The sequence below is a fragment of the Mastigoproctus giganteus genome, chromosome 12 (assembly GCF_048544385.1).
Source record: "Mastigoproctus giganteus isolate SK-2022 chromosome 12, ASM4854438v1, whole genome shotgun sequence".
Lineage (NCBI taxonomy): Eukaryota > Metazoa > Arthropoda > Arachnida > Uropygi > Thelyphonidae > Mastigoproctus > Mastigoproctus giganteus.
In genome coordinates, this window is record NC_143586.1 from 112820580 (window position 1) to 112846244 (window position 25665).

The 25665-nt window shown below is 37.9% G+C and overlaps 1 protein-coding gene across 5 annotated transcripts in view; it reads left to right on the top strand.

Annotated features, from left to right (window-relative positions):
- LOC150077345 (C2 domain-containing protein 5) overlaps positions 1-25665 on the top strand; it is a 992151-nt gene that overhangs the window by 740946 nt on the left and 225540 nt on the right. For 4 of the 5 annotated variants that reach the window (XM_090386765.1, XM_090386764.1, XM_090386766.1 and 1 more), the window contains one exon: positions 17089-17172. The exons of the other annotated variant lie outside the window; for it this stretch is intronic. In XM_090386765.1, the coding sequence (XP_090242891.1) occupies positions 17089-17172 (84 nt within the window). The remainder of the gene's footprint in view (positions 1-17088; positions 17173-25665) is intronic. 5 annotated transcript variants of the gene reach the window in all.

A 25665-nucleotide genomic window follows, 5' to 3' on the forward strand; every position in this document is an offset into this window, starting at 1 on the left:
GACAGGTGTGACCTACAGACACGCAACCACATAACGACCAACAGAAACATCCAAGGTGATGACTCAGCCACGAGTTCCTTTATCCCATACTACCCAAACCTATCACAAGTTTGTAGAACCTTAAAATCACATGGGATAAAATGCGGACAACTCCCAGGCAGAAAATTACGATCCCTCATCTCTAAGGTAAAAACACCTGTCCCCACCCTACTACAAAGTGGATTGGTCTACCGCATCTCTTGCCGTGACTGCACTAGCTGCTACATTAGGAAAACTGGGAGACGGCTCGAAAAACGCCTTTCCAAACACAAAAGAACAATCCGCCTAGTGGATGTGGAGCATTCAGCTATTGCTGAACATGTTTCGGCAACCCACCACAACATTGATCCACACCGCGAGTCGTGATTGTGGATAAGTCCCGCTATTATCGGCAACGCGCCTGGTTGGAGTCGTTAAACATCAAATGTTCCAATACCTCAGTGAACAGGAACAGTGGTTGTCAAGCCCACCCTATCACCGAAACAGTAATCCTGTCCATTGACAAATGCTGGCCACGTCCGCATACATCACAGCCACAGGCTTCAACATCCAACAATTAATCACACACTTCACGTACAGGATTGGCAGTACATGCTCTCATGCTCCATTCTTAACTGTCAGTTTAACTGAAGAAGGTTGACTAAACAACAGAAAGCTTTTATTTGTATGTATCTAATCTATATATGTATATTTTCCTATTATTAAACTTGTCACAATCTATTTTTGTATCCATTTCGCTCTGAGCAACTGTAATTTAATGATAACAGTAAAGGGAAGTTGACTGGTTGTGGCACATGTTCAGACTGCTTTGAAAGAGAGAGAGAGAGAGAGCAGGAATTATAGAAGCCAATCCAGAAAAACAGTGCCCATGGAAGTATCTATAGAAAAGGAGAAATGGGACATCTATGAGACAGAGGGTGGAGAAATCTGCTGAAGATGACTTATTAATTAACCTAATTGTCCTCTTTTGAATGGAATCTAGAAGCCTGGGGGCACCGCCCCAGATGTGGGAACAATATTCTGTGGTAGGGAGGATTTTCGATTTGTACAGATGAACAGCCGTTTGGAAGAAAATTAACAGTGAGAGTGAATGAGAAAACCAAGTTTTTTAGATGAAGAGGAAGAGAATAATACTGGTAATATTTGTAATGTACTTATGCCAACATTTCCACTCACTGAGATATCACAAAAGAGGTCACCAATTTTTGTAGAATATAAGAGCTTACATAGTTAGCATTAGCATTGTTAGAGGCATACAATGCAAGAAAGCAAGCTTAGGCAGCATCAGCCAAAAAAAAAACCCTCCCATTTCACCCCTCCATTCGTTCCAAATGCCTGTTCAGCTCAACCTTAAATTTATTTAGGCTATTAGCTTCCACAACAAAAGATGGAAGCCTGTTCCACCAATCAACTACTTGCTGGCTAAAGACAAATTTCTGCACATCTATTCTACAACTAACTTTCCTCAATTTGAAACTGTGCCATCTCAGGTTCTTAGTCTGAAGAAGAAGAAGAATCCCATCAGCATTCAACTTTGCTCAACCCATTCATGGCTTTATACACCTCAATCAGATCACCTCGCAGGTGCCTCCTCTCCAGGCGCTGCAATTTGCAGAACTTCAGCCTTTCTTGGTAAGAGCACCCCCTTTGTTCCTCTAACCAATCTTGATGCCCTTCTTTGTACTCGTTCTAGCAACTCCTTCCTAAAATGAAGCCTCCAGACCTAGGTGTGGCCTGACCATTGGCTTGTATAATGGGATAATCACCACCCTGTCCCTGCTAGCAAAATTTCTACATATCATTGACAAGAATCCATAACCTGCCCTTGCAGCCCATCTGCACTGATCAGTGAATTTCATATTTGACTGCACAATTACCACCCTCCCAGGTCTTTTTCACTTTCCACTTCTCTGAGTGTAGTACCACCCAGTTAGTACGTTCCTCTTCAGTTATTGCTACCCATATGCAGTACTTTGCATTTGTCAATGTTAAACTTCAGTTGCCACTTCTCAGCCAATTTTCCCAACTTATCTAGTCCAGTTGGAGTAGCATACTGTCTTTACTGTCATTAACAACCCTGCCAACCTTTGTGTCATCTGCAAACTTGGACATTAAACCCGATATACCTTCATCAATATCATTGATAAATATACAAAACAACAATGGGCCCAACACCGAACCCTGGGGAACTCCACTAATAACATTTGTCCATGAAGAGCAGTGTCCATTGATTACCACTCTCTGTCGTCTCTCACTCAACCATCCCTTTATCCATTGTAGCAACTTACCCTTAATACCATATCTCTCCAATTTGTACAGCAGTCTTTCATGTGCAACAGTATCAAAAGCTTTCCTGAAATCCAAGTATATGATATCAAAATTATTTTTGGCATTCAGTTCCTTTGTGAACACATCATATTATCCAATCAGATTGGTCAGACAAGACCTCCCTTTAACAAACCCCTCCCTTTAACAAACCTGTGTCTTAACTATTACTGTAGTTACAGTCTTGGTTAGATGACCCTGCAGTGTTTCTTTAACCAGTGATTCCATTATTTCCCTCCAACACAAGTTAAACTAAGAGGTCTATAGTTACTTGTGTCACCTTTTGAACCCCTTTATGAATTGGTGATACATTTGAACACCTCTAGTCCATGGGGACTTCCACTGAGTCCAAGGAAGCTCTCATAATTATGGCTAAGGGTTTGCTTACTTCCTTTGCTGCCTCGTTTAATGGATAGATCCCATCCACCCAGGTGGATGGGATTCTCCTCCATTTTGTAATCAGTTATTACAAAATCACTTAGCTCCCTGTTAGCATTTGATAAACTTCTGGCACTCCCCTCATTGAATAACTCCTCATGTGTGAATGTAGTTGCAAAATACTCATTCAGTTTATCACCTACCTGAGCATGATCATCAATAGTCAACCCATCTGTGTTCAGTGGTCCAATCTGATTCATTCCTTTCCTTCTAGAGTTTACGTAAGAACTCTTTGCTGTTTTTTTTTTTTTTTTTCATCCTTTGCCAAAGATTTCTCGTAATCTGCCTTCCCCTCCCTAACCTCCTTTGTGACTTGATTATAGACTAGTTTATACCTGCCATAGGTATCTGTATTATCTGATACTTTATATGCATCCAATACATTTTTTCTTTGCAACGAGCCTTGTTAATTCATCTGACATCCATTTAGGCCTAAACCTTGAACAGTATTTCTTAGTTGGAATGAAAAGCCTAGTAGCCTCCAAAATTAGGTCTCTGAAGACTTCCCATTTAGAATTCAATGTTGGTAACATCATCAGTTGATCCCACTGTACAGAATTTAGAAATTGCCCGAGACCTGTGTAGTCACGTTAACAAAAGCAAAAGCCCTTCCCTTTAGCCTTGATGGTAGTTACATCTTTAAGTAATTCCCACATCAGAACATTGTGATCACTGTCACCCAGTGGTTCTTTTATCTGCAAATTCTTAATGCATGAATAATCACTGCTGATAATCAGATCAAGAGTATTACTCCCTCTGATAGCCTCTCGAACATGTTGCTGTAGAAAACAGTCATCCACTAAATCTACAAAAGTCTTGCTATTGTGTGAGTGACCAACCCACAAGTTCCAGTCAATATCTGGAAAGTTAAAATTCCCCATTAAAAGACATTCTGATTTAGTGGACCACTCTATTTCTCTGCACTATTGCTCATTATACTCATCAGATTCATTAGGGCTATAACACACACCTACTGTCATTTTTCCTTTCCCAGTGCTTATTTCACACCAAACAGATGCGACACTGCATTTTCCACCAACATCAATTGGATGCACTCCTTAGATTTTATGTTTCTTAACTAACAGCATAACCCCTCCTCCCTTCCTGTCCTGTCTATCCTTCCTCTATGCATTGTACTCCCCAAATTCCAATTCTGCACTGCATATATCTGTGTGACACCACATCTCTGATATCCCAACAATATCTGCCTTTGATGTCTTGACTAGCAATTCAAGCTCATCAAATTTATTAACTATACTCCTAGCTTTGATGTGCATGCAAGTATACCTGCACCTGTTCCTGCTCTTGGTTACCCTAACACAGCCCATGTTTCACTATGACTCCCAACAGTCCTGGAAATCTCCATTACCTTGCTTTCCAGGCTGCTGCTCATTCTAATAGAAGCAGTGCAAGAATCACTTTGCCCCTGCCTGCAGCCACTGTTAACCTTTAAATCTGTGTATCCCCCTAAAGCTAGCAATTTTCTGCCCCACTTAACACTGCCTCGATACCATCAGCAAATATTCTTGCATCCTTTCTATTTAAGTGTACCCATCCCTGTAGAAGCAGGGATGGGTACACTTAAATAGAAATTTAAGTGTACGATTAATTCACACCTCCAGGACTGAATTGATCGACAAGGCTCTCATCATCATCATCATATTATTATTATTATTATTATTATTATTATTAGCCATATGGTGCAAGAAAGCCCGAGGCTTATGCTTCACCACTCAAAAAAAAAATTTCCCTATTACCCTGAGAGAGAGAGAGAGAGAGAGAGAGAGAGAGAGAGAGAGAGAGAGAGAGAGAGAGAGAGAGAGAGAATTAGAAAGGAATCACAAAGAAAGAGAAGAATGATGATATCCAGCTCAGGACCCTGGGTGTGCCAAGACCATACTCACCAAATATCATGTCTGGGCAGAATTGCAAAAACTTTCACATTGAACCGTAACTCACGACTTTTTTTCAACATTGACCTGTACTTGTTGAGTAAATCTGCAGATCTCTTACTCTTAATGTCAGTAGTTCCAACATGTACAACAACATCACCTTTTGTGTCCTTAAAAGATGATATCTGCTCTACAACGTCATCAACTTTTGCCCTTGGCAGACATACCCTGGTCCTGTTCCACCTATCCTTCTTGCATAGTATATTCCCCATCTCCCTGACAGTAGAGTCACTAACAATAACTAGTTCATTTTGGAACAACGCGTTCTGGCTTGGAGATTGCCTCTGTTTTGCCTGATGCACAGGAGTGAGCTCTGTCTTTGAGCTGGGCAGCTGAGAGTTTGATGGGCCTCCTCATATTAATTTCTTCAAGGGCATTTACCCTACACCTCAAGCTGTCATAGACGCCCATCAGAACACTGAGTTGGTGCCTAATTTCTTGACACTCTAGACACCTAGCACACACACACAAAGGCATCCTCCTGTTTTAGAAAGGTCAGCAGACATTTCACATTTTGCACATTTTTTGAGTCTGTGATGCATTGGGGAATCATCCCCTTCATTTCTCCCCTGAGCCACAGCACTCTAGCTAGTCTGTGATCTTTGCTTCGCAGCTGTAGTCTGGGTCATGATTTCCGTTTAAATACAATTTAATTAACAATGAATTTTAATAAGATTAATATTATTTTTAATTAAATTGATAATACTATAATAATCTAATAGATTCCTAATACGGTGCTTCGTATTACACTATCTAGTTTTACTGTATACCTTACGCTATCAGTTTGAGATATATATATACAGTGCACTCCCGCTAATCCGAACCCCGGTAATCCGAACGTCCACCTAATCCGAACACGTTTCGGTCAGCGGAGAGGAAATTTTTTAGTTCGCAAAATATATGTTAAATACGTTAAATTTAAATGGTATTAAATGGTACAAAGACATTTAGAATTCCACAAAAAAAATTGTATTTTATTGTAGTACTGTACTAATACAAAAATTAATAAATCAGTGTTTGACATGGCCTATTAAAGCTACAGATCAATACTTATACACCAAAACAGGAACAAAAGCCATTTTTCAGAAGTAACAAACTCTGTTAATTTCTTTTGACGTAACGATAAAAATCGATTAGAAGATGCTATGTTTTGCCACCAGTTACACTCTCCCACAGCTCAGCAACCCAATATACAACATCTTTTAAGTTCACTTGTTTCATTTTCTCATGTAAAGAAAGTGAATTGGTGTTATCTTCTATCAAGGACCTAAGATATTTCTTTCTGTATGCAAGCTTGATAGACTGTAACACCCCCTGGTCCATGGGCTGTAATAACGGTGTTACATTAGGCGATAAGAAAGCTGCCTTTATATCCCCTGATGTAAACTCGGAAACGTCTGGGTGGGATGGCGCATTGTCTATGAGGAGAATGGTGCGAGGTGGCAAATCATTTTCATTGCTGAAACGTTTCACTGCTGAGACAAATTGATTATGAAACCACTCAATGAAAAGCTGTCCGTTCATCCAAGCTTTTTTTTGACTTTGTAATGAACTGGAAGATTGCTAATGTTCATATTTTTAAAAGCGCTCTCGGCTTCGCTGATTTAATGATCATCATCAAAGGTAGCTTGTGATTTCCTGAAGCATTACTTCAAGCTATCAACGTCACTCACTCCTTATTCATTTTGAAATCTGGGGTACGTTATTCGGCTAATCCGAAATTCTGCTAATCCGAACAGGGCTCGGTCCCAATTAGTTCGGACTAGCGGGAGTCCAGTGTATATATATATATATATATACATGTTAAGCTATTTCTTATCGACTACAATATAGCGGCTAGTTCAACAGTATTGGCGCCAAGACCGAGAGTCGTAATTTCCAAAAATCGCTGGTATATTTTATTGTATTGAATGCTGGTTAAATTCAAAATAAGAAGCTAACGAACGCTATTAAACCTATTTAATATCTCTAAAAAACACAATGTACTATGTTAATTAACGAAGAATACAGTAAAAATTAAAAATATTTATCCCTTTACAGCAGCCAAAAATCCACTGACTTTTCTCTTCCGCGCCCCCAGCGCACTCGTTTCAGAAGGATTGGGTATACATAGGCAATGTAACCTAATTAAGAGACTAGGCGGACTGGCGTTGTATTTTTTTTATCTGAGTGCTACATGAACTTTGCTTTCTTGATCCATTTTGTCATTTTTGTGCTAATACCAGTAGTAGTAATAGTATTCACAATAGGGAGCACACAAAGGCGATAAGGAATGCAAACTATGGAAAATCTGCCGTGGCCGAACACTCTTGGGAGAAGCAGCACCGTATCTTCCCGGACAAAGCAGTTATCATTGACTGACCGGCGCATAGGTTTTGTGACCGCAAGTGGCTCGAGAGCTTGCGGATTAGTTCCATTGAGAACAATATTAATAGAGACGGGTATGTGTATCCATCCCCTCTTTGAGGCAGTGATCCTTAGAGGGGGATGAACGATTTCACCTGACACGCTCCGGAGCCACTTCCGGTTCCGACATGCACGAGAACAGTGCACGTGACATGTGCCGTGAACCTGCGGGTATTTAAAGTTGCACTGTAAAGTAAAAAAGTGTACTGTTGAGAAAGAAGGCAGAGCCTTCGAAAACTTCAGTTATTTTATCGCTTTTAACCTGGTATATTTTATTGTATTTTATGATATTTTAATTGTTTTATATCTACTGTAAATAGTAATTTATTGTAAGCCTAATTATAAAGTTATCAAATTTTGGCTTTCGTTTTATTTTGTCATTTCAACATACGATTGGTGAAAAATACTTAAAATTATATTATGAATATACCCAACCCTAGAGGCCTATTTGGAGAATAGTATTCACCATATGATGCAAGGAAGCTGCAGGTTTTTGCTGCACTGGCAAAAAAAAAAAACACCAACTAGATAAGAAAATACAAATTATATGCTTCCCTTCTTATACAGGTAACTATTCAGTTGACTTTTGAATTTACAATTCGATAACTGTAGATTACTTAAAATACCATTTATAATTGACTTAATATGATAGCATAGCTTAATTTATTATGGTACTCACCTTTTTTTTATAATCTGCAATTGATGTTTGAATAGGGTGGATGATAATTTTAATTTAAATTAGGAGTAAGTAAGTTGGGGTTTAAAAACAGAAGTTAAAATATGCGCAAGGAAGTAGAAGTGCACGTCTTCGTCCTTGGTTGTCAATATTAAAGTTGAAAATAAATGGTTAATACTGGAGGCCAATAGCCATAACAAGTGGCTTTCGTTATCCACGTCTTCAGTTGGCAATGATGGGTTGAGAGTGAACGCGTGTATTTAAGAAAGCTAAGTTCCCATGATGCTCCTGGTTACATGTGGAAATCTCAGGTGCATGAGATTCCAATCCGGTGCAATGTTGTAAGGTAGTTTGGTATTTAATACTTGGAGATTGGAATGGCGGCAGAACCATTCTATGACTAGGGCTTCATATTGGAAGATTTTAAAACTGGATTTTAATTTGATAATGGAAATGGCCGAATCTACTAAGGGGGTGTGATTGTGAGATTGAACATGTGATGCTAGTTCTGTGTTGGTTTGGCCTGTCTTAAAACTATTGTAGTGGTAGTACGCACGTGTGTTTGATGTTTTCATAGAACCATATTTTGAAGTTGTGCTACCAATGTAACATGCATTGCAGTTAGGTTGACATTTTATTAGATAAATAATATTGTTCATATCGCTGATATGATATTTTTGTGTGTCTTTGTATGAATTAAATAATGAGCCAAGTTTATTATAAGTTGAGAATGTGAGGGTGATGTCAGTACCTTTGAATATGCAGCGGAACTGATTGTAAAAATTACTATGGTATGGTAGGATAATACATAGATTATTATTATTAGAGGTGTGTTTGGGTGGATTGTTAATATTATTTTGGACAATGAAAATGGTTTGTTGAATTAATTGAGTAGAGTACCTTCTAGATATGAATTTTGTTGTAAGATATTGAAGTTCCTGATTGAGATCATTTTGTGTAGAACTGTATTTTTTAGAAATAAAGAACGGCTTTTTTTTATATTAAGGGGGTGGTGCGAATCAAAATGTAAGTACTTGCCAGAATGGGTATTTTTTCTAAAAATTCTTGTTCCTAATTTGGTGTCATTTCTATATACGGTGAGGTTCAGAAAATTAATTTGTCCATTTTCTTCAAGTTCTAGGGTGTATTTTAAATATTGTGTACTGAGTTAAATTTAATGAAAATATCGTCTATTGTGGATTTTGATCCTATCAAAAGAATGTCATCTGCATATCTTAGAAAATACCATAGTAATAATTAATAAAAATAAATACATAGAAAAAATGGAATTGATACTCTCCGACTCAGAAACATATAAACTAGACAATACATATAATATTTCTAAACATAAAAACAAACTAGACATCATTCTAAGAAAATTAAGGTCAAACAATGAAATCAACTTACACATCTTACAACAAATTGGCATCCGGAACAACATTTTACCACATATGTGTGGAATTACCAAACTTCATAAACCCAACCACCCACTACGACGTATAATTTCTTTCAGCAAATCAGCCTTCACTAATTTATCTTCTTTCCTAGTTAAAATCATCTCCCCCCACCAGATTCTCGAAATTCAAAGTAAACAATACCTCCCAAACATTTGATAAAATAAAACATATTACAACAACCAACAACGACATAATAGCATCGTTTGATGTAGTCTCATTGTACACTAATGTACATTTACCTTCAACATTACAAACTCTACGTAATTTCTTAACAGACGATAATACCTTACCCAATATCACTTCCCTTTCAATTAATAGTATTCTAGAACTTACAAACTTTTTATTAGATGCTAGATATTTTTGATTTCTCAATCAGATATACCAGCAAATATATGGATTACCTATGGGATTGGGGATCTCAGGCCCCCTTTCTAAAATTTACCTAGCTTCAATAGAAAACTATGTACTACAACCATACCCCCAGATATAAAATTATTTATAAGATATGCAGATGACATTCTTTTAATAGGACCAAAATCCACAATACACGATCTTTTCATTAAATTTAACTCAGTACACTTGAAGAAAACGGACAAATTAATTTTCTGAACCTCACCATATATAGGAATGACACCAAATTAGGAACAAGAATTTTTAGAAAAAATACCCATACCGGCAAGTACCTACATTTTGATTCGCACCACCCCCTTAATATAAAATAAAAGCCGTTCTTTATAATCAGATTTACAATGCTATAAAATACAGTTCTACACAAAACGATCTCAATCAGGAACTTCAATATCTTACAACAAAATTCATATCTAGAAGGTACTCTACTCAGTTAATTCAACAAACCATTTTCACCGTCCAAAATAATATTAACAATCCACCCAAACACACCTCTAATAATAATCTACGTATTATCCTACCATACCATAGTAATTTTTACAATCAGTTCCGCTGCATATTCAAAGGTACCGACATCACCCTCACATTCTCAACTTATAATAAACTTGGCTCATTATTTAATTCATACAAAGAACACACAAAAATATCATATCAGCGATATGAACAATATTATTTATCTAATAAAATGTCAACCTAACTGCAATGCATGTTACATTGGTAGTACAACTTCAAAATATGGTTCTATTAAAACATCAAACACACGTGCGTACTACCACTACAGTAGTTTTAAGACAGGCCAAACCAACACAGAACTAGCATCACATGTTCAATCTCACAATCACACCCCCTTAGGAGACTCAGCCATTCCCATTATCAAATTAAAATCCAGTTTTAAAATCTTCCAATATGAAGCCCTAGTCATAGAATGGTTCTGCTGACATTCCAATCTCCAAGTATTAAATACAAAACCACCTTACAACATTGCACTGGATTGGAATCTCATGCACCTGAGATTTCTACATGTAACCAGGAGCATCATGGGAACTTAGCTTTCTTAAATACACGCGTTCACTCTCAACCCATCATTGCCAACTGAAGACGTGGATAACGAAAGCCACTTGTTATGGCTATTGGCCTCCAGTATTAACCATTTATTTTCAACTTTAATATTGACAACCAAGGACGAAGACGTGCACTACTACTTCCTTGCGCATATTTTAACTTCTGCTTTTAAACCCCAACTTACTTACTCCTAATTTAAATTAAAATTATCATCCACCCTTTTCAAACATCAATTGCAGATTATAAAAAAAAAAGGTGAGTACCATAATAAATTAAGCTATGCTATCATATTAAGTCTTTTGAATTTACTTAAAATGTCAGCCTCAACTACCTGTGAGAATAACTTGTACCAGCAATCATCAACTCGCTGGCTAAAAGAAAACTTCCTACAATCCAATATCTAAACCTCAATCCCTGTAATTTGAATTTATGGCCCCTAGTTCTGGAATTCTTTATAACAGTGAAAATTCTGCCTTAAAAACCTTGATTGGTTTTTTAAGTCAGAATTTCGAGAGTCGTAATTTCCAAAAATCGCTTGTTAAATTCAAAATAAGAAACTAATGAATGCTATTAAACCTATTTAATATCTCTATAAAACACAATGTACTATTAATTAACGAAGAATACAGTAAAAATTAAAAATACTTATTCAGTCACCTCTGGGGTGCCTGGTTGGCAAGAGCCCTGTAGTCCACACAATCAGTCTTTCCTCATACAGTCATGTCGACCAGGCTAGCCAGGTGCGTAAAGTGCCTGCCTGGCAACCCAGAGGTCACGGGTTCAATTCCCGCCTCGGGCTTGGATCAGAGTAAAAAATGCAAAAACTTTGGGAGGTGCATTATGGCCATAGAAGCCGATGCACCAACAACTAACAAAAAATAAAATAATAAAATAAAACATACAGTCACCATTTTGACGATGTCACCATGTGAGTTGCCCATCTTTGGAGCCTTTCAAGAAGTTCAATGTCTTTTTTCAAATAAGATCTCTGTACTTGAATACAGTATTCCACATATGATCTTATAATTGTCTTATACACTCGGACCATGACATCAATAGAACACCATGGGCTTTCCTGTCTGCCTGTTTACACTGCTCAGAAAACTTATATCATAACTTACAGATCCTTTCTTCCTCTACTGTTTTTAATTCAACTCCACTAAGTATATTATTTATTTTGAGGTTGCTCTTCCCCAATTGTAATACCGTACATTTTGCTGCAGCCTCTTTTAGCTGCCACTTTTCTGATCATTAATGACTCTACCAATCTTTACATCATCTACAAATTTTGACATCACGCCTTCTGCCCCTTTATCAATGTCATTTATGAAACAACAGTGGTCCAACAACCAGTCCTTGAGGGAGCCCACTCCTCACATTACACCAGTCTGAAGAATAGCCATTAATCACAACCTTCTTCCTGCTGCCACCCAGCAATCCATCTTAGAATCTTACCAGTAATCCCAACCTGTTCAAGCTTATAAAGTAACCTCTCATGAGGGATTGTGAAATGTTTTGCTAAAATCCAAATAAACTATATCAAAATTGTTCCCAATATCCAGCTCATGAGTATCTGTGTCAAAATAGCCTACTGAGTTAGTTAAGCATGATTTTCCCTTGAATATAAGAATTTTGTTTCTCCTTCAGATTAACATAACTATCTAAATGTCTCTGGATTACACTCATAATCATTGCCTCTAAGATTTTTCCTACCATTGAAGTCAGACTAACCAGGTTGTAATTACCAACTTTGCTCTTAGAACCGCCTTTATGTATCGGCGATACATTGGCACTTCTCCAATCCAAAGGAATCCCCCCCCTCAAGTCCAACGATGCCCTCATAATTAACCTCGGTAGTTCAGTAGACTCCCTGGTGGTCTCCCTCAAAATTATCGAATTGGTGCTATCAACTCCAGGAGCCTTACTTGCCTTTATGCTCAAACGTTTTTCTAATAAACAATCATCTGTAATTATGAAATCACCAATTTCATAAGGCTCAGCCTCAAATGCACAGCTTCTTCTCAATATGAAGTATCTTCATATTGAGAAGAAGCTGTAAAAACCAAAGCAAAAAACATACTCAATTCATCTGAACATCAGCTGGATTATCTTAAGAATATTAAGATATTCGTAACAAGTAGGTCACTGTTGAACAAAAGCCGAGAATTAGGGTTGAATTTGAAAGTGTCTGCAATTCTGCATAGACATGATAGGAGGGAGTATATGATGAGAGCCTTGTCGATCAATTCGCCCCTGGAAAGATTGTGCAAGGCTCAAGGGGTAGAATTTTTTTCAGCCTGGACTGTACTTGTTAACAGGAGAGATTGCTTCTACAGGGATGGGATATACTTAAATAGAAAGGGTGCAAGAATATTTGCTGATGCTATCGAGGCAGTGTTAGGTGGGTCGGAAAACTGCTAGCTTGGGGGGAGACAAAGACCAATAGATTGACAGTAGCCACTGGCAGAGGTGAAAGAGATTCTTGCACTGCTTCTATTAGAATGAGCAGAAGCCTGAAAAACAAGATGCATGATATTTCAGAGACTGCTGGGAGCCATTGCGGTACAAGTAAACACATGGGTTGTATTAGGGTAGCTAAGAATAGAAACAGGTGCAGGTATACTTACGTGTACACCAATGCTAGGAGTTTAGTAAATAAATTTGATGAATTTGAGTTATTGCTCAAAAACATCAAAGGCAGATATTGTTGGGATATCAGAGACGTGGTGTCACACAGATATAAGGGATGCAGAACTGGAATTTGGGGAGTACAACGTCTACAGAAAGGATAGACAGGATAGGAAGGGGGGAGGGGTTATGCTATTAGTTAAGAAACACATAAAAACCAAGGAAGTGAAGCCAGTCGACATCGCTGGATGCAGTGTTGAGTCAGTTTGGTGTGACATAAGCATTGGGAGATCAAAATTGAGAGTAGGAGTGTGCTATGGGCCTAATGACTCTGATGAGTATAATAAGAAAATGTACAGGGAAATAGAGTGGGCCAGTAAATCAAAGAGTCTTATAATGGGAGATTTTAATTTCCCAGATATCGACTGGAATTTGGGGGCTGGTCACTCACACACTAGCAGGGCTTTTGTGGATTTATTGGATGATTGTTTTCTACATCAGCATGTTCGGGAGACAACTAGAGGGAGTAATACTCTTGATTTGATTATCAGCAGTGATTCTTCATGCATTAAAAATATGCAGATAAATGAACCACTAGGTGGCAGTGATCACAGTGTGCTGAAGTGGGATTTACTCAAAGAGGTAACTACCATTAGGGGTAAAGGGAAGGGTTATTGCTTCCGTAAAGGCGACTACGATGGACTGAGACAGTATTTAAATTCTATACAGTGGGACCAACTGATGATGTTACCAACAGCAAATTCAAAATGGGAAGCATTCAAAGAACTTATCTTGGAAGCTACTAGGCTTTACATACCAACTAAGAAATATTGTTCAAGGTTTAGGCCAAAATGGATGTCAGATGAACTAATGAGGCATATGGCAGAGAAGAAAAATGCATGAGATACTTACAAATTAACACATGACACAGACGCCTATGATAGATACAAGTTGATATGCAACCAAGTTACAAATGAGGTTAGGCAGGCAAAGGCAGATTACGAGAAATCCTTGGCAAGGGTTGCAAAGAAAAACAGCAAAGAGTTCTTTACTTATGTAAATTCTAGAAGGAAGGGGATGAATCAGATTGGTCCACTTGATATTGATGGGTCAACTGTTGATGATCCTGCTCAGGTAGCTAACAAACTAAATGAATATTTTGCATCGACATTCACACATGAGGAGTTATTCAGCGAGGGGAATGCCAGAGGTGTATTCAACTCTAGCAGTAAGCTACAGAATCTTGAAATAACTGGGAGTAAAGTGGAGGAGAAACTGTTGAAGATAAACACAAGAAAGGCACCCTGGGTGGATGGGATCTATCCAGTTATATTAAAGGAGGCAGCAAAGGAAGTAAGCAAACCCTTAGCCATAATTATGAGAGCTTCCTTGGACTCAGGGGAGGTACCCATAGACTGGAAATGTGCAAATGTGACCCCAATTCACAATGGAGGATCAAAGGCTGACACAAGTAATTATAGACCTGTGAGCTTAACTTCTGTTCCAGGAAAATTAATGGAGGCACTGGTTAAAGAAGCACTGCAGGATCATTTAGACAAGACTTCAGTTATAGCTCGGACACAGCATGGTTTTGTTAAGGGGAAGTCTTGCCTGACAAATTTGATTGGATACTATGACACAGTCACAAAAGAACTGGATGCAGGGAATAACTTTGATATTATATACTTGGATCTTAGAAAGGCTTTTGATACTGCTGCACATGGAATGACTGCTGCACAAATTGGAGAAGTGTGGCATTGGAGGCAAATTGCTGTTATGGATAAAGGGGTGGTTGAGGGGAGGAAGACAGAGAGTGGTAATCAATGGACACTGCTCACCGTGGACTAATGTTATTAGTGGAGTCCCTCAGGGCTCAGTGTTGGGTCCATTATTGTTTTCTGTATTTATAAATGATATTGATGATGGTATATCAAGCTTAATGTCCAAGTTTGCAGACGATACAAAGGTTGGCAGGGTTGTCAAGAACACTACTGACACTATGCTGGTGCAACAGGATCTGGAAAGGTTGAGCAGATGGGCTGAGAGGTGGCAAATGAAGTTTAACATTGACAAATGTAAAGTACTACACATGGGAAACAGCAACCCCAGAGCAACGTATCAACTCTGTGGTACTACACTGACAGTGGTAGAGAATGAAAGGGACTTAGGGGTGGTTGTGCAGGCAGATATGAAGTTCTCTGAGCAGTGCAGATGGGCTGCAAGAGTAGCTCATGGAGTATTGTCAATGATATACAGGAATTTTTCCAGCAGGGATAAGGAGGTGATTATTCCCTTGTATAAGGCAATGGTCAGGCCACACCTAGAGTACTGTATACAGGTCTGGAAGCCTCATTTCAAGAAGGATGTAGAACTGCTGGAACAAGTACAGAGAAGGGCAACAAGATTAGTGAATGGAACAAAGGGGTGCTCTTACGAAGAAAGGCTTAAGTTTTGCAAATTACAGTGTCTGGAGACTAGGCACCAGCGAGGTGATCTGATAGAGGTGTATAAAGCCTTGAATGGTTTGAGCATGCTCAATGCTAATGGGATTCTTCCTCTAGCTCAGAATAATCACCTGAGAGGGCATAAATTCAAATTGAGGAAAGACAGATGTAGGATAGATGTGCGGAAATTTGCGTTTAGCCAGCGGGTGGTTGGTTGGTGGAACAGACTTCCATCCCTTGTAGTGGAGGTTGATAGCCTAAATAAGTTTAAGGCTCAGCTGGACAGGTATTTTGAACGAACAGAGGGGCGAAGTGGAAGTGGGTTTTTTTTTTTTTTTGGCTGATGCTGCATAAGCTTGCTTTCTTGCATCAAATGCCTCTACTAATGCTAATTAAGAATTTCCAACACATACATGAAAAATTCCTTGTCCCCAATCTTTTGCTCTCTTAGGCAGTGCTTTCTCATACGCTCTTGGCCTCCCTAACCTTATTTTTGTTGTTATTACAGATCAACTTGTACCTGCTGTTGGCTTATATTTAATATGTAATTTTAATAATATCTGCTGGCATTTACTTTTAATCATATTAGTATTATGCTAATACTAATATGACTTCAACCACAAGTAAACTATAGCACATGGAGGCTCGTTGAATTTTTAGTAAACTAGTGAAGTAGCAAAATGGGGGATATTAGAATTAACCTCTACAAAAAAAAAAAAGGATTTATTATAAATATAATTATTATTATTATAATACCGAACTGATATGAATAGCCTGAGTTGTGAATGGTGATGTAGCATTTTTATGTTTTATCCTTCTTGTTAACAGGAAATTACTCTTAGAACATGTACAATTCAATATGTGATATTCCAATTTCCCGTGGCCTGTTTGGCTTGCCGTTAATCTAGTCAGCTAAATCCTCATAGCTAATCTCTGTACCTACCAGCTTTCGTAATTAGCAAGGGATAAGAGACAACAGACATGCAAGAAACATGACGCATAACACTTTAGGAAATATATCATTTGTAATATAGAGTTTGTGTGTACATACTTATAGAGATTATGTGTACACACATAGAGTTTGTGTGTATATACATATATGCAAACTATCTTCCATATATATATATGTGTGATATTTACAAACTCTGGGATTGTGACCAGAATATTTTATTTTGTCGTTTATAATTTTAAGAATTATAAAAATGCATTATACAATTTGAAATTATTATTTAACTTTCTTTTTTTCCCCCCAGTTATTTACTCAAATATATAGAACAAAGCTGCCGAGCATAGGACAAAATAAACATTTCTGTCAGACCTTTGAAGATATCATTCAAGTAAATAACTTCATTTCTTCTTGAATATGTCAGTACAACTCATGAATTTTTAAATGTAATTTTTTTGTACATTATCTTTACTGTTATAAATTCCATTGTATATCATTTACAAAAGCTTTTGATTCTTGCATTTTCATTCTGTTTGGTTTTTACACTACAGTAGTACTCAAAAGAGATGCACTAATTTTATACTGTTTTTAAATAATGTTTTAATAAAGATATCTGACAATCATAATCTCTAATTTTACTAACTATATGGTTTATGTAGTGTTAAATAGTATCAATACCATTTAAGTAATTTTGTAACTTTAATCCTTCTTACATTTATTCAAACTAGCTACCTGCACAATACCTGATGGAAGTTTGTTCCAACAATCACTGTAGCCAAGGGTACAGAAGTGCACATACTTTAGTGACTGTTCAGTCTCACATGGCTGCTAAATACAGTGATTGCTTTAATTCTTACATTCTGTTTAACTTGTTAAATCCTGACCACGTGTGGTCATCCTGGAGTATAAGCAGAAAATTACTCTCACCGAAAGCAAATGTTTGTGCATCTGTCCTTTGACTATCCCTTTTCACTTTCATAATCCTTTATGTGCTTCATTCAAGAAAGGGTAAAGATGCCACTTCCTTTCTTTTGTTAACAAAAGCACACTGTGAAAAGAAAAATTCTATCCACTGAAAGAAGAATTTTTCTCTCCAGGTCCAAGATGATTGACAAGACTGCCTTTATGTACTCCCTCATATCCCAGACTTACTCCCAAAACATGATGAGAGAACCTTGTCAATTAATTTGGCCCAGGAAAGACATTCCATAGAATTGCTCATGGCATAGAATTTTTCTCATCACAGTCTGCACTTATTAACAGAATAGATTGTTTTTATAAGAATGTCATACCTTTAAATAGAAACGATTCAAGAATATTTGTTGATGATATCAAGGCAATGTTTGTTGGGTGGAAAACTGCCAGTTTGAAGGATAAACAGGCTAATAGTTCAACAGCAGCTGCACGAAAAGGCAAAATTAATTCTTGCAGTATGGCTACTGAAACAAAGAAGCCTGCAAAGCAACAGTAATTACAAGGTCTGCTAAGGGTACTCATGTGACAAGCAAATACATGGCTGTATTAGGGATACCAAAAATGAAAATAGACACACTCTTCTTGATTATACACTAATAATCAGAGCATAGTAAATAAATTAGCATTAGTAGAGACATATGATGCAAGAAAGCAAGCTTATACAGCATCAACCATAAAAAAAAAAAAAGAAGCACATCCTATTTCTCATACATTTGCTCAAAAGGTTTATCCACTCAGTTGTTCCTTCAATTTATTTAAGGCTATCAACTTGCACAACAACAGATGGAAGTTTGTTCCATCAAACCGGCTGGCTAAAGGCAAATTTCTGCACATCTGTGTTCTACAACTGTCTTTCCTCAATTTGTGTTTATGCTCCCCCAAGTTCATAATCCGAGCAAGAGGAAAAATCCCATCAGCATTGACTCTGTTCAAATCATTAAAGGCATTATTCACTGCCTTGAATATTATGATGTGGTTACAAAGGAACTCGATGCAAGAAATAATTTTGATATCATATATTTGGATTTCAGGAAAGCTTTTGACACTGTTGCGCATGGAAGACTATTGTACAAATTGGAGCAGAATAGTATTAAAGGTAAGTTGCTACAATGAATAAAAGGATGGTTGAGTGGGAGAAGACAGAGGGTGGTAATCAATTGGTGCTGCTCTTCGTTGACTAATGTTATTAGTGGAGTCCCACAGGGTTCAGTGTTGGGTCCACTGTTGTTTTGTATATATATCAATGATATTGATGAAGGTATATCAGGCTTGGTGTCGAAGTTTGCAGATGATACAAAGTTGGCAGGGTTGGTAATGGCAGTGTGCTACTGCAACAGGATCTAGAAAATTTGGGCAGATGGGCTAAGAAGTGCCAACTGAAGTTTAACCTTAAAAAATGCAAAGTACTGCATGTGGGTAGAAGTAACCCCAGAGAAACGTACCAACTGTATGGTAATACACTTAAGGTGGTAGAAAATGAAAAAGATCTGGGAGTAATTGTGCAGTCAGATATGAAGTTTTCTGAGCAATGCAGACAGGCTGCAAGGGCAGGTCATGGGATTTTGTCAATGATATATAGGAAGGAGGTGATTGTCCCTCTGTATAAGGCAATGGTCAGGCCACGCCTTGAGTACTGCATACAGGTCTGGAGGCCTCATTTTTGGAAGGATGTATATTTACTTGAGCATGTACAGAGAAGGGCAACAAGATTGGTGAGGGGAATGAAGGGATCCTCTTACCAAGAGAGGCCTAAGTTCTGCAAATTGCATTGGCTGGAGACTAAGCACTTGTGCGGTGGTCTGATTGAGGTGTATAAGGCCTCGAATGGGTTGAGCATGCTGAATTCTGATGGGTTCCTTCCACTTGTTCTGATTACGAACATAAGAGGGCATAAATTCAAATTAAGAAAACACAGATGTAGAATAGATGTGCGGAAATTTGCCTTTAGCCAGCGGGTGGTTAATTGCTGGAACAAACTTCCATCTGTCATTTTGGAAGTTGATAGGTTAAATAAATTTAAGGAGGAACTGGACAGGCATTTGGAGGGAACGGTGTGTTTTTTTTTTGGCTGATGCTGCATAAGCTCATACACTTGCTTTCTTGCAACACATGCCACTACTGCTGCACCACATTCAGATCATCTTACAGGTGTCTAGACTCCAGATGCTGCAATTTTCAGAATTTAAGCTTTTCTTAATAAGAGACCCCATCGTTCCCTTTTGGCAATCTTTTTGCCCTTCTCTTTACTCATTCTAACCACTATACATGCTTCCTAAAATGAGGCCTCCAGACCTGTACAGTACTCAAAGTGTGGTCTGACCATTGCCTTATACATTGGGATAATCACCTCCATATCCCTGCTTGCAAAATTCCTATATATCATTAACAAGACCCCATGACCAGCTCTGGCAGTCTGTCTGCACTGATCAGAAAACAGAAGAAAACTTCATATCTGACTGCACAATTATCCCCAGGTCCCTTTCATTCTCTACCACTATCAGTGTAGTACCACAGAGTTGATACGTTGCTCCAGGGTTGCTGTTTCCCATATATAGTACTTTACATTTGTCAATGTTAAACTACATTTGCGACCTCTCAACCCATCTGCTCAACCTTTCCAGATCCTGTTGCAGCAGCATAGTGTCAGTAGTGTCCTTGACAACCCTGCCTACCTTTGTACCGTCTGCAAACTTCGACATTAAGCTTGATATACCATCATCAATATCATTTATAAATACAGAAAACAATAATGGACCCAACACTGAACCCTGAGGGACTCCACTAATAACATTAGTCCACGATGAGCAGTGTCCATTGATTACCACTCTCTGTCTTCCTCCCCTCAACCACCCCTTTATCCATAACAGCAATTTGCCTCCAATGCCACACTGCTCCAATTTGTGCAGCAGTCATTCCATGTGCAGCATCATCAAAAGCCTTTCTAAGATCCAAGTATATAATATCAAAGTTATTCCCTGCATCCAGTTCTTTTGTGACTGCATCATAGTATCCAATCAAATTGGTCAGGCAAGACTTCCCCTTAACAAAACCATGCTGTGTCCGAGCTATAACTGAAGTCTTGTCTAGATAATCCTGCAGTGCTTCTTTAACCAGTGCCTCCATTAATTTTCCTGGAACAGAAGTTAAGCTCACAGGTCTATAATTACTTGTGTCAGCCTTTGATCCTCCATTGTGAATTGGGGTCACATTTGCACATTTCCAGTCTATGGGTACCTCCCCTGAGTCCAAGGAAGCTCTCATAATTATGGCTAAGGGTTTGCTTACTTCCTTTGCTGCCTCCTTTAATATAACTGGATAGATCCCATCCACCCCAGGTGCCTTTCTTGTGTTTATCTTCAACAGTTTCTCCTCCACTTTACTCCCAGTTATTTCAAGATTCTGTAGCTTACTGCTAGAGTTGAATACACCTCTGGCATTCTCCTCGCTGAATAACTCCTCATGTGTGAATGTCGATGCAAAATATTCATTTAGTTTGTTAGCTACCTGAGCAGGATCATCAACAGTTGACCCATCAGTATCAAGTGGACCAATCTGATTCATCCCCTTCCTTCTAGAGTTTACATAAGTAAAGAACTCTTTGCTGTTTTTCTTTGCATCCATTGCCAAAGATTTCTCGTAATCTGCTTTCACCTGCCTAACCTCCTTTGTAACTTGGTTACAGATCAACTTGTATCTCTCATAGGCTTCTGTGTCACGTGTTAATTTGTATGTATCCCATGCATTTTTCTTCTCTGCCATATGCCTCATTAGTTCATCTGACATCCATTTTGGCCTAAACCTTGAACAATATTTCTTAGTTGGTATGTAAAGCCTAGTAGCTTCCAAGATAAGTTCTTTGGATGCTTCCCATTTTGAATTTGCTGTTGTAACATCATCAGTTGGTCCCACTGTATAGAATTTAAATACTGTCTCAGTCGATCGTTGTCGCCTTTATGAAAGCAATAACCCTTCCCTTTATCCCTAATGGTAGTTACCTCTTTGAGTAAATCCCACTTCAGCACACTGTGATCACTTCCACGTAGTGGTTCATTTATCTGCAGATTCTTAATGCATGAAGAATCACTGCTGATAATCAAATCAAGAGTCTTACTCCCTCTAGTTGCCTCCCGAACATGCTGATTTAGAAAACAATCATCCAATAAATCCACAAAAGCCTTGCTAGTGTGTGAGTGACCAGCCCACAAATTTCAGTCAATATCTGGGAAACTAAAATCCCCCATTATAAGACTCTCTGTTTACTGGCCCACTCTATTTCACTGTACAGTTTCTTATTATACTAATCAGAGTCATTAAGCCTATAGCACACTCCTACTCTCAATTTTGATCTTCCAATGCTTATGTTACACCAAACTGACTCAACACTGCACTGTCCAGCGATGTCGACTGGCTTCACTTCCTTGGTTTTTATGTGTTTCTTAACTAATAGCATAACCCCTCCCCCCTTCCTATCCTGTCTATCCTTTCTGTAGACATTGTACTCCCCAAATTCCAGTTCTGCATTCCTTATATCTGTGTGAAACCACCTCTCTGATATCCCAACAATATCTGCCTTTGATATTTCGAGCAATACCTCAAATTCATCAAATTTATTTACTAAACTCCTAGCATTGATGTACACGCAAGTATACATGCACCTGTTTCTATTCTTAGCTTCCCTAACACAACCCGTGTATTTACTTGTACCGCAGTGACTCCCAGCAGTCTCTGAAATATCCTGCATCCATCTTGTTTTTCAGGCTTCAGTTCATTCCAAAAAAAGCAGTGCAAGAATCTCTTTCACCTCTGCCAGTGGCTACTGTTAATCTATTAGTCTTTGTCTCCCCCCAAGCTAGCAGTTTTCCGACCCACCTAACACTGCCTCGATAGCATCAGCAAATATTCTTGCACCCTTTCTATTTAAGTATATCCCATCCCTGTAGAAGCAGTCTCTCCTGTTAACAAGTACAGTCCATTCTGAAAAAAATTCTACCCCTATTCTACCCCTTTAGATTGTAAAGACTTTGACATTTTTTAAAATTTTGAAACCAACCCTTGCTGGCCTGAAAGATGTCTGCATTGGATGGACCAGCTTCTTCTTGTTATAAGCGATTAAAAATTTGCAGAGCTTTTGTGTGAATAATATTTGAACTAAGAGGCATTCTCTTTTGATTAAGATCTTCTATTCAGAAAAGAAAGTATTTTTTAGTTTTCTCTGTTAACAGATTTCTCACTTTTGTAGTGCTTTTTGCAGGCAATGATGGAACAGATAACTGAACTTTTTATTTTCTCAGCATTTTCCCTAATTTGTCGAATCCTATATTCATTTATGCTGTATTTTTTGGCCAATGTCACAACCTTTTCACCATTTTCCAAGTCCCTAACGATTTTTAACTTTTCCTCTAAATTTAAAATTTTTTTTGTTGTAGCTTTCTTCATTTTAGGCACTAATTAAACACACACTTTATATAGACAAGAAATATTAAATCAGCAAAAGCAATGCATACCAATTAAAACACTTTACGTTGTGCAGACCAGAAAAAAGATTCTGTCTGAACAGATAACGTAGGAAAACTAATGAAAGGGATTCTCGAATGAGGAAGTTGTTTCAAAAATAACCGGACAAACACACCACCATTTATTGCTATGTTTGGTTATAAGGGTCAGTTTTGAAAGCTTTTGTTACATTTTTCTAAAGCACATTTCTGGAGGTCACAACTACAAAACAATAAAAACAGTTTGCAATTTCTGGTTTATCGGGCATCTAATTTCTGTTAGTGCATCTAATTAAACAGGTAGTAAACTCAATTTTATTGCATTTGCAATAATACCAACAGCTGGAATTCTGTGGGATTCTATGTTATTATAGTGAAATGTATTACTCCTTCAATGAAATCTTCAATCATGTAAAAAACATAAATAAATTTTCAAAATCTACTCTTCAATCCTGTTTTTGAAGCTTCATATACAAAAATTTTGCAGGTAGTGAAACTCGCTGCGCAATCTAAAATCTAAAATTTTGGCAGTAAATACCTGACCGCACAATATTAAAACCATGCAATAAAAAACCATGCAAATCACGGGATGACTATATTTCATAGTTGGTACGAAAAGCCTAGTATCTTCCATGATTAATTCCTTGAATGCTTCCCATTAAGAATTTTCTGTTGGTAACATCATCAGTTCGTCCCACTGTATAGAATTTAAAAACTGTCTGAGACCACTGAAGTCACCTTTACGAAAGCAAAAACCTTCCCTTTACCCACTGATGATAGTTACATCTTTAAGTAAATCCTACATCAGTACACTTTGTTCACTGCCACCTAGTGGTTCCTTTATCTGCAAATTCCTAATGCATACGTCATCACTGCTGATAACCAGATCAAGTGTATTACTCTCTCCGGTTGCCTCTCAATCATGCTGCTGCGGCAGAAAACAGTCATCCAATAAATCCACAAAGTGTTGCTAGTGTGCGAGTTACCAACCACAAGTTCTAATCAATATCTCGGGTGTTAAAATCCTCCATTATTAGGCATTCTGATTTACTGGCCCACTCTATTTCTCTATAGTTATTCATTGTACTCCTCACAGTCATTAGGCCTATAACACACTCCTACCCTAATTTTTGCTTTCCCAGTGCTTATGTTACACCAGACGTACTCAACTTTGCACTGTCCAGCAATGTCAACTGGATGCACTGCCTTTGATTTTATTTGTTTCTTAACTAACAGCATAACACCTACTCCTTCTTCCTATACACATTGTACTCTTCAAATTCCAATTTTGAATTCCTTATATCTATATGACACCATGTCTGTGATATACCAGCAATATCTGCCTTTAATGTCTTGACCAGCACTTCAAATTCATCAAATTTATTTACTATACTCCTAGCATTGGTGTACATGAAGTTTACATGCACCTGTTCTTACTCTTAGTTACCCTAACACTACCCATGTATTTACTTGTTTCATCATGTATTTACTTGTCATCCAGCAGTTATTTAAATCTCCAGCAACTTGCCTTCAGGCTGCTGCTCATTCCAATAGAAGCAGTGAAATAATCACTTCTAATTCTGAACACACCTCCTCCAAACAAATTTAAGTAGTGTGAACTATTTGTTAAATCAACAAATGCAGATATTATAGTAGATATGATAAACTTGGCACCAGTTAGGAATTTGGGTTGGTGAATGCAGAATTGAATGTTGGGAATACAATGTGTACAGAAAGCACTTAAAATCCTAGGCAGTACACCAAGTTGACATTAGTTGCCTTTTTATTGTTGAGTAAATTTTGTGTGGCATAGGTACTAACAAAAGAAATAGAGTTGGACTATGTTATAGACTAAATGAATGTGATGAGTTTAATGAACAAATATACAGGCAAAAAGAGTGGTCAAGCAAATCAGGCCCAAATCAGCAAATCTTATAATGGGGAATTTTAGCTTTTCAGATATTGACTGGAAATTGTAAGTTGATCATTCACACAGTATCAGAACATATCTGAATTACTGTTTACTACACCAGCACGTTAGAGTGGCAACAAATGTACTCTTGATCTCATTGTTATCATTGACTCTTCATTCATTAAGGATCTTTGATCACATATTGATTACTCTATTGCTATGGGATTAATTTAAAGATTATTATTATTATTATTAGCTATATGGTGCAAGGAAGCCTGAGACTTATGCTGCACCAGCCAAAAAAAATAATTCCCAAGTTACTCTGAGAGAGAGAGAGAGAGAGAGAGAGAGAGAGAGAGAGAGAGAGGGGGGGGGGGATCACCAAGAAAGAGAAGAATATGATATTTAGCTCAGGACACTGGGTGTGCCAAGCCCATACTCACCAGATGTGAGCCCATGGGGTTAAATATAGCTACTGTTCAGTGTAAAAGAGAGATTTTGGTTT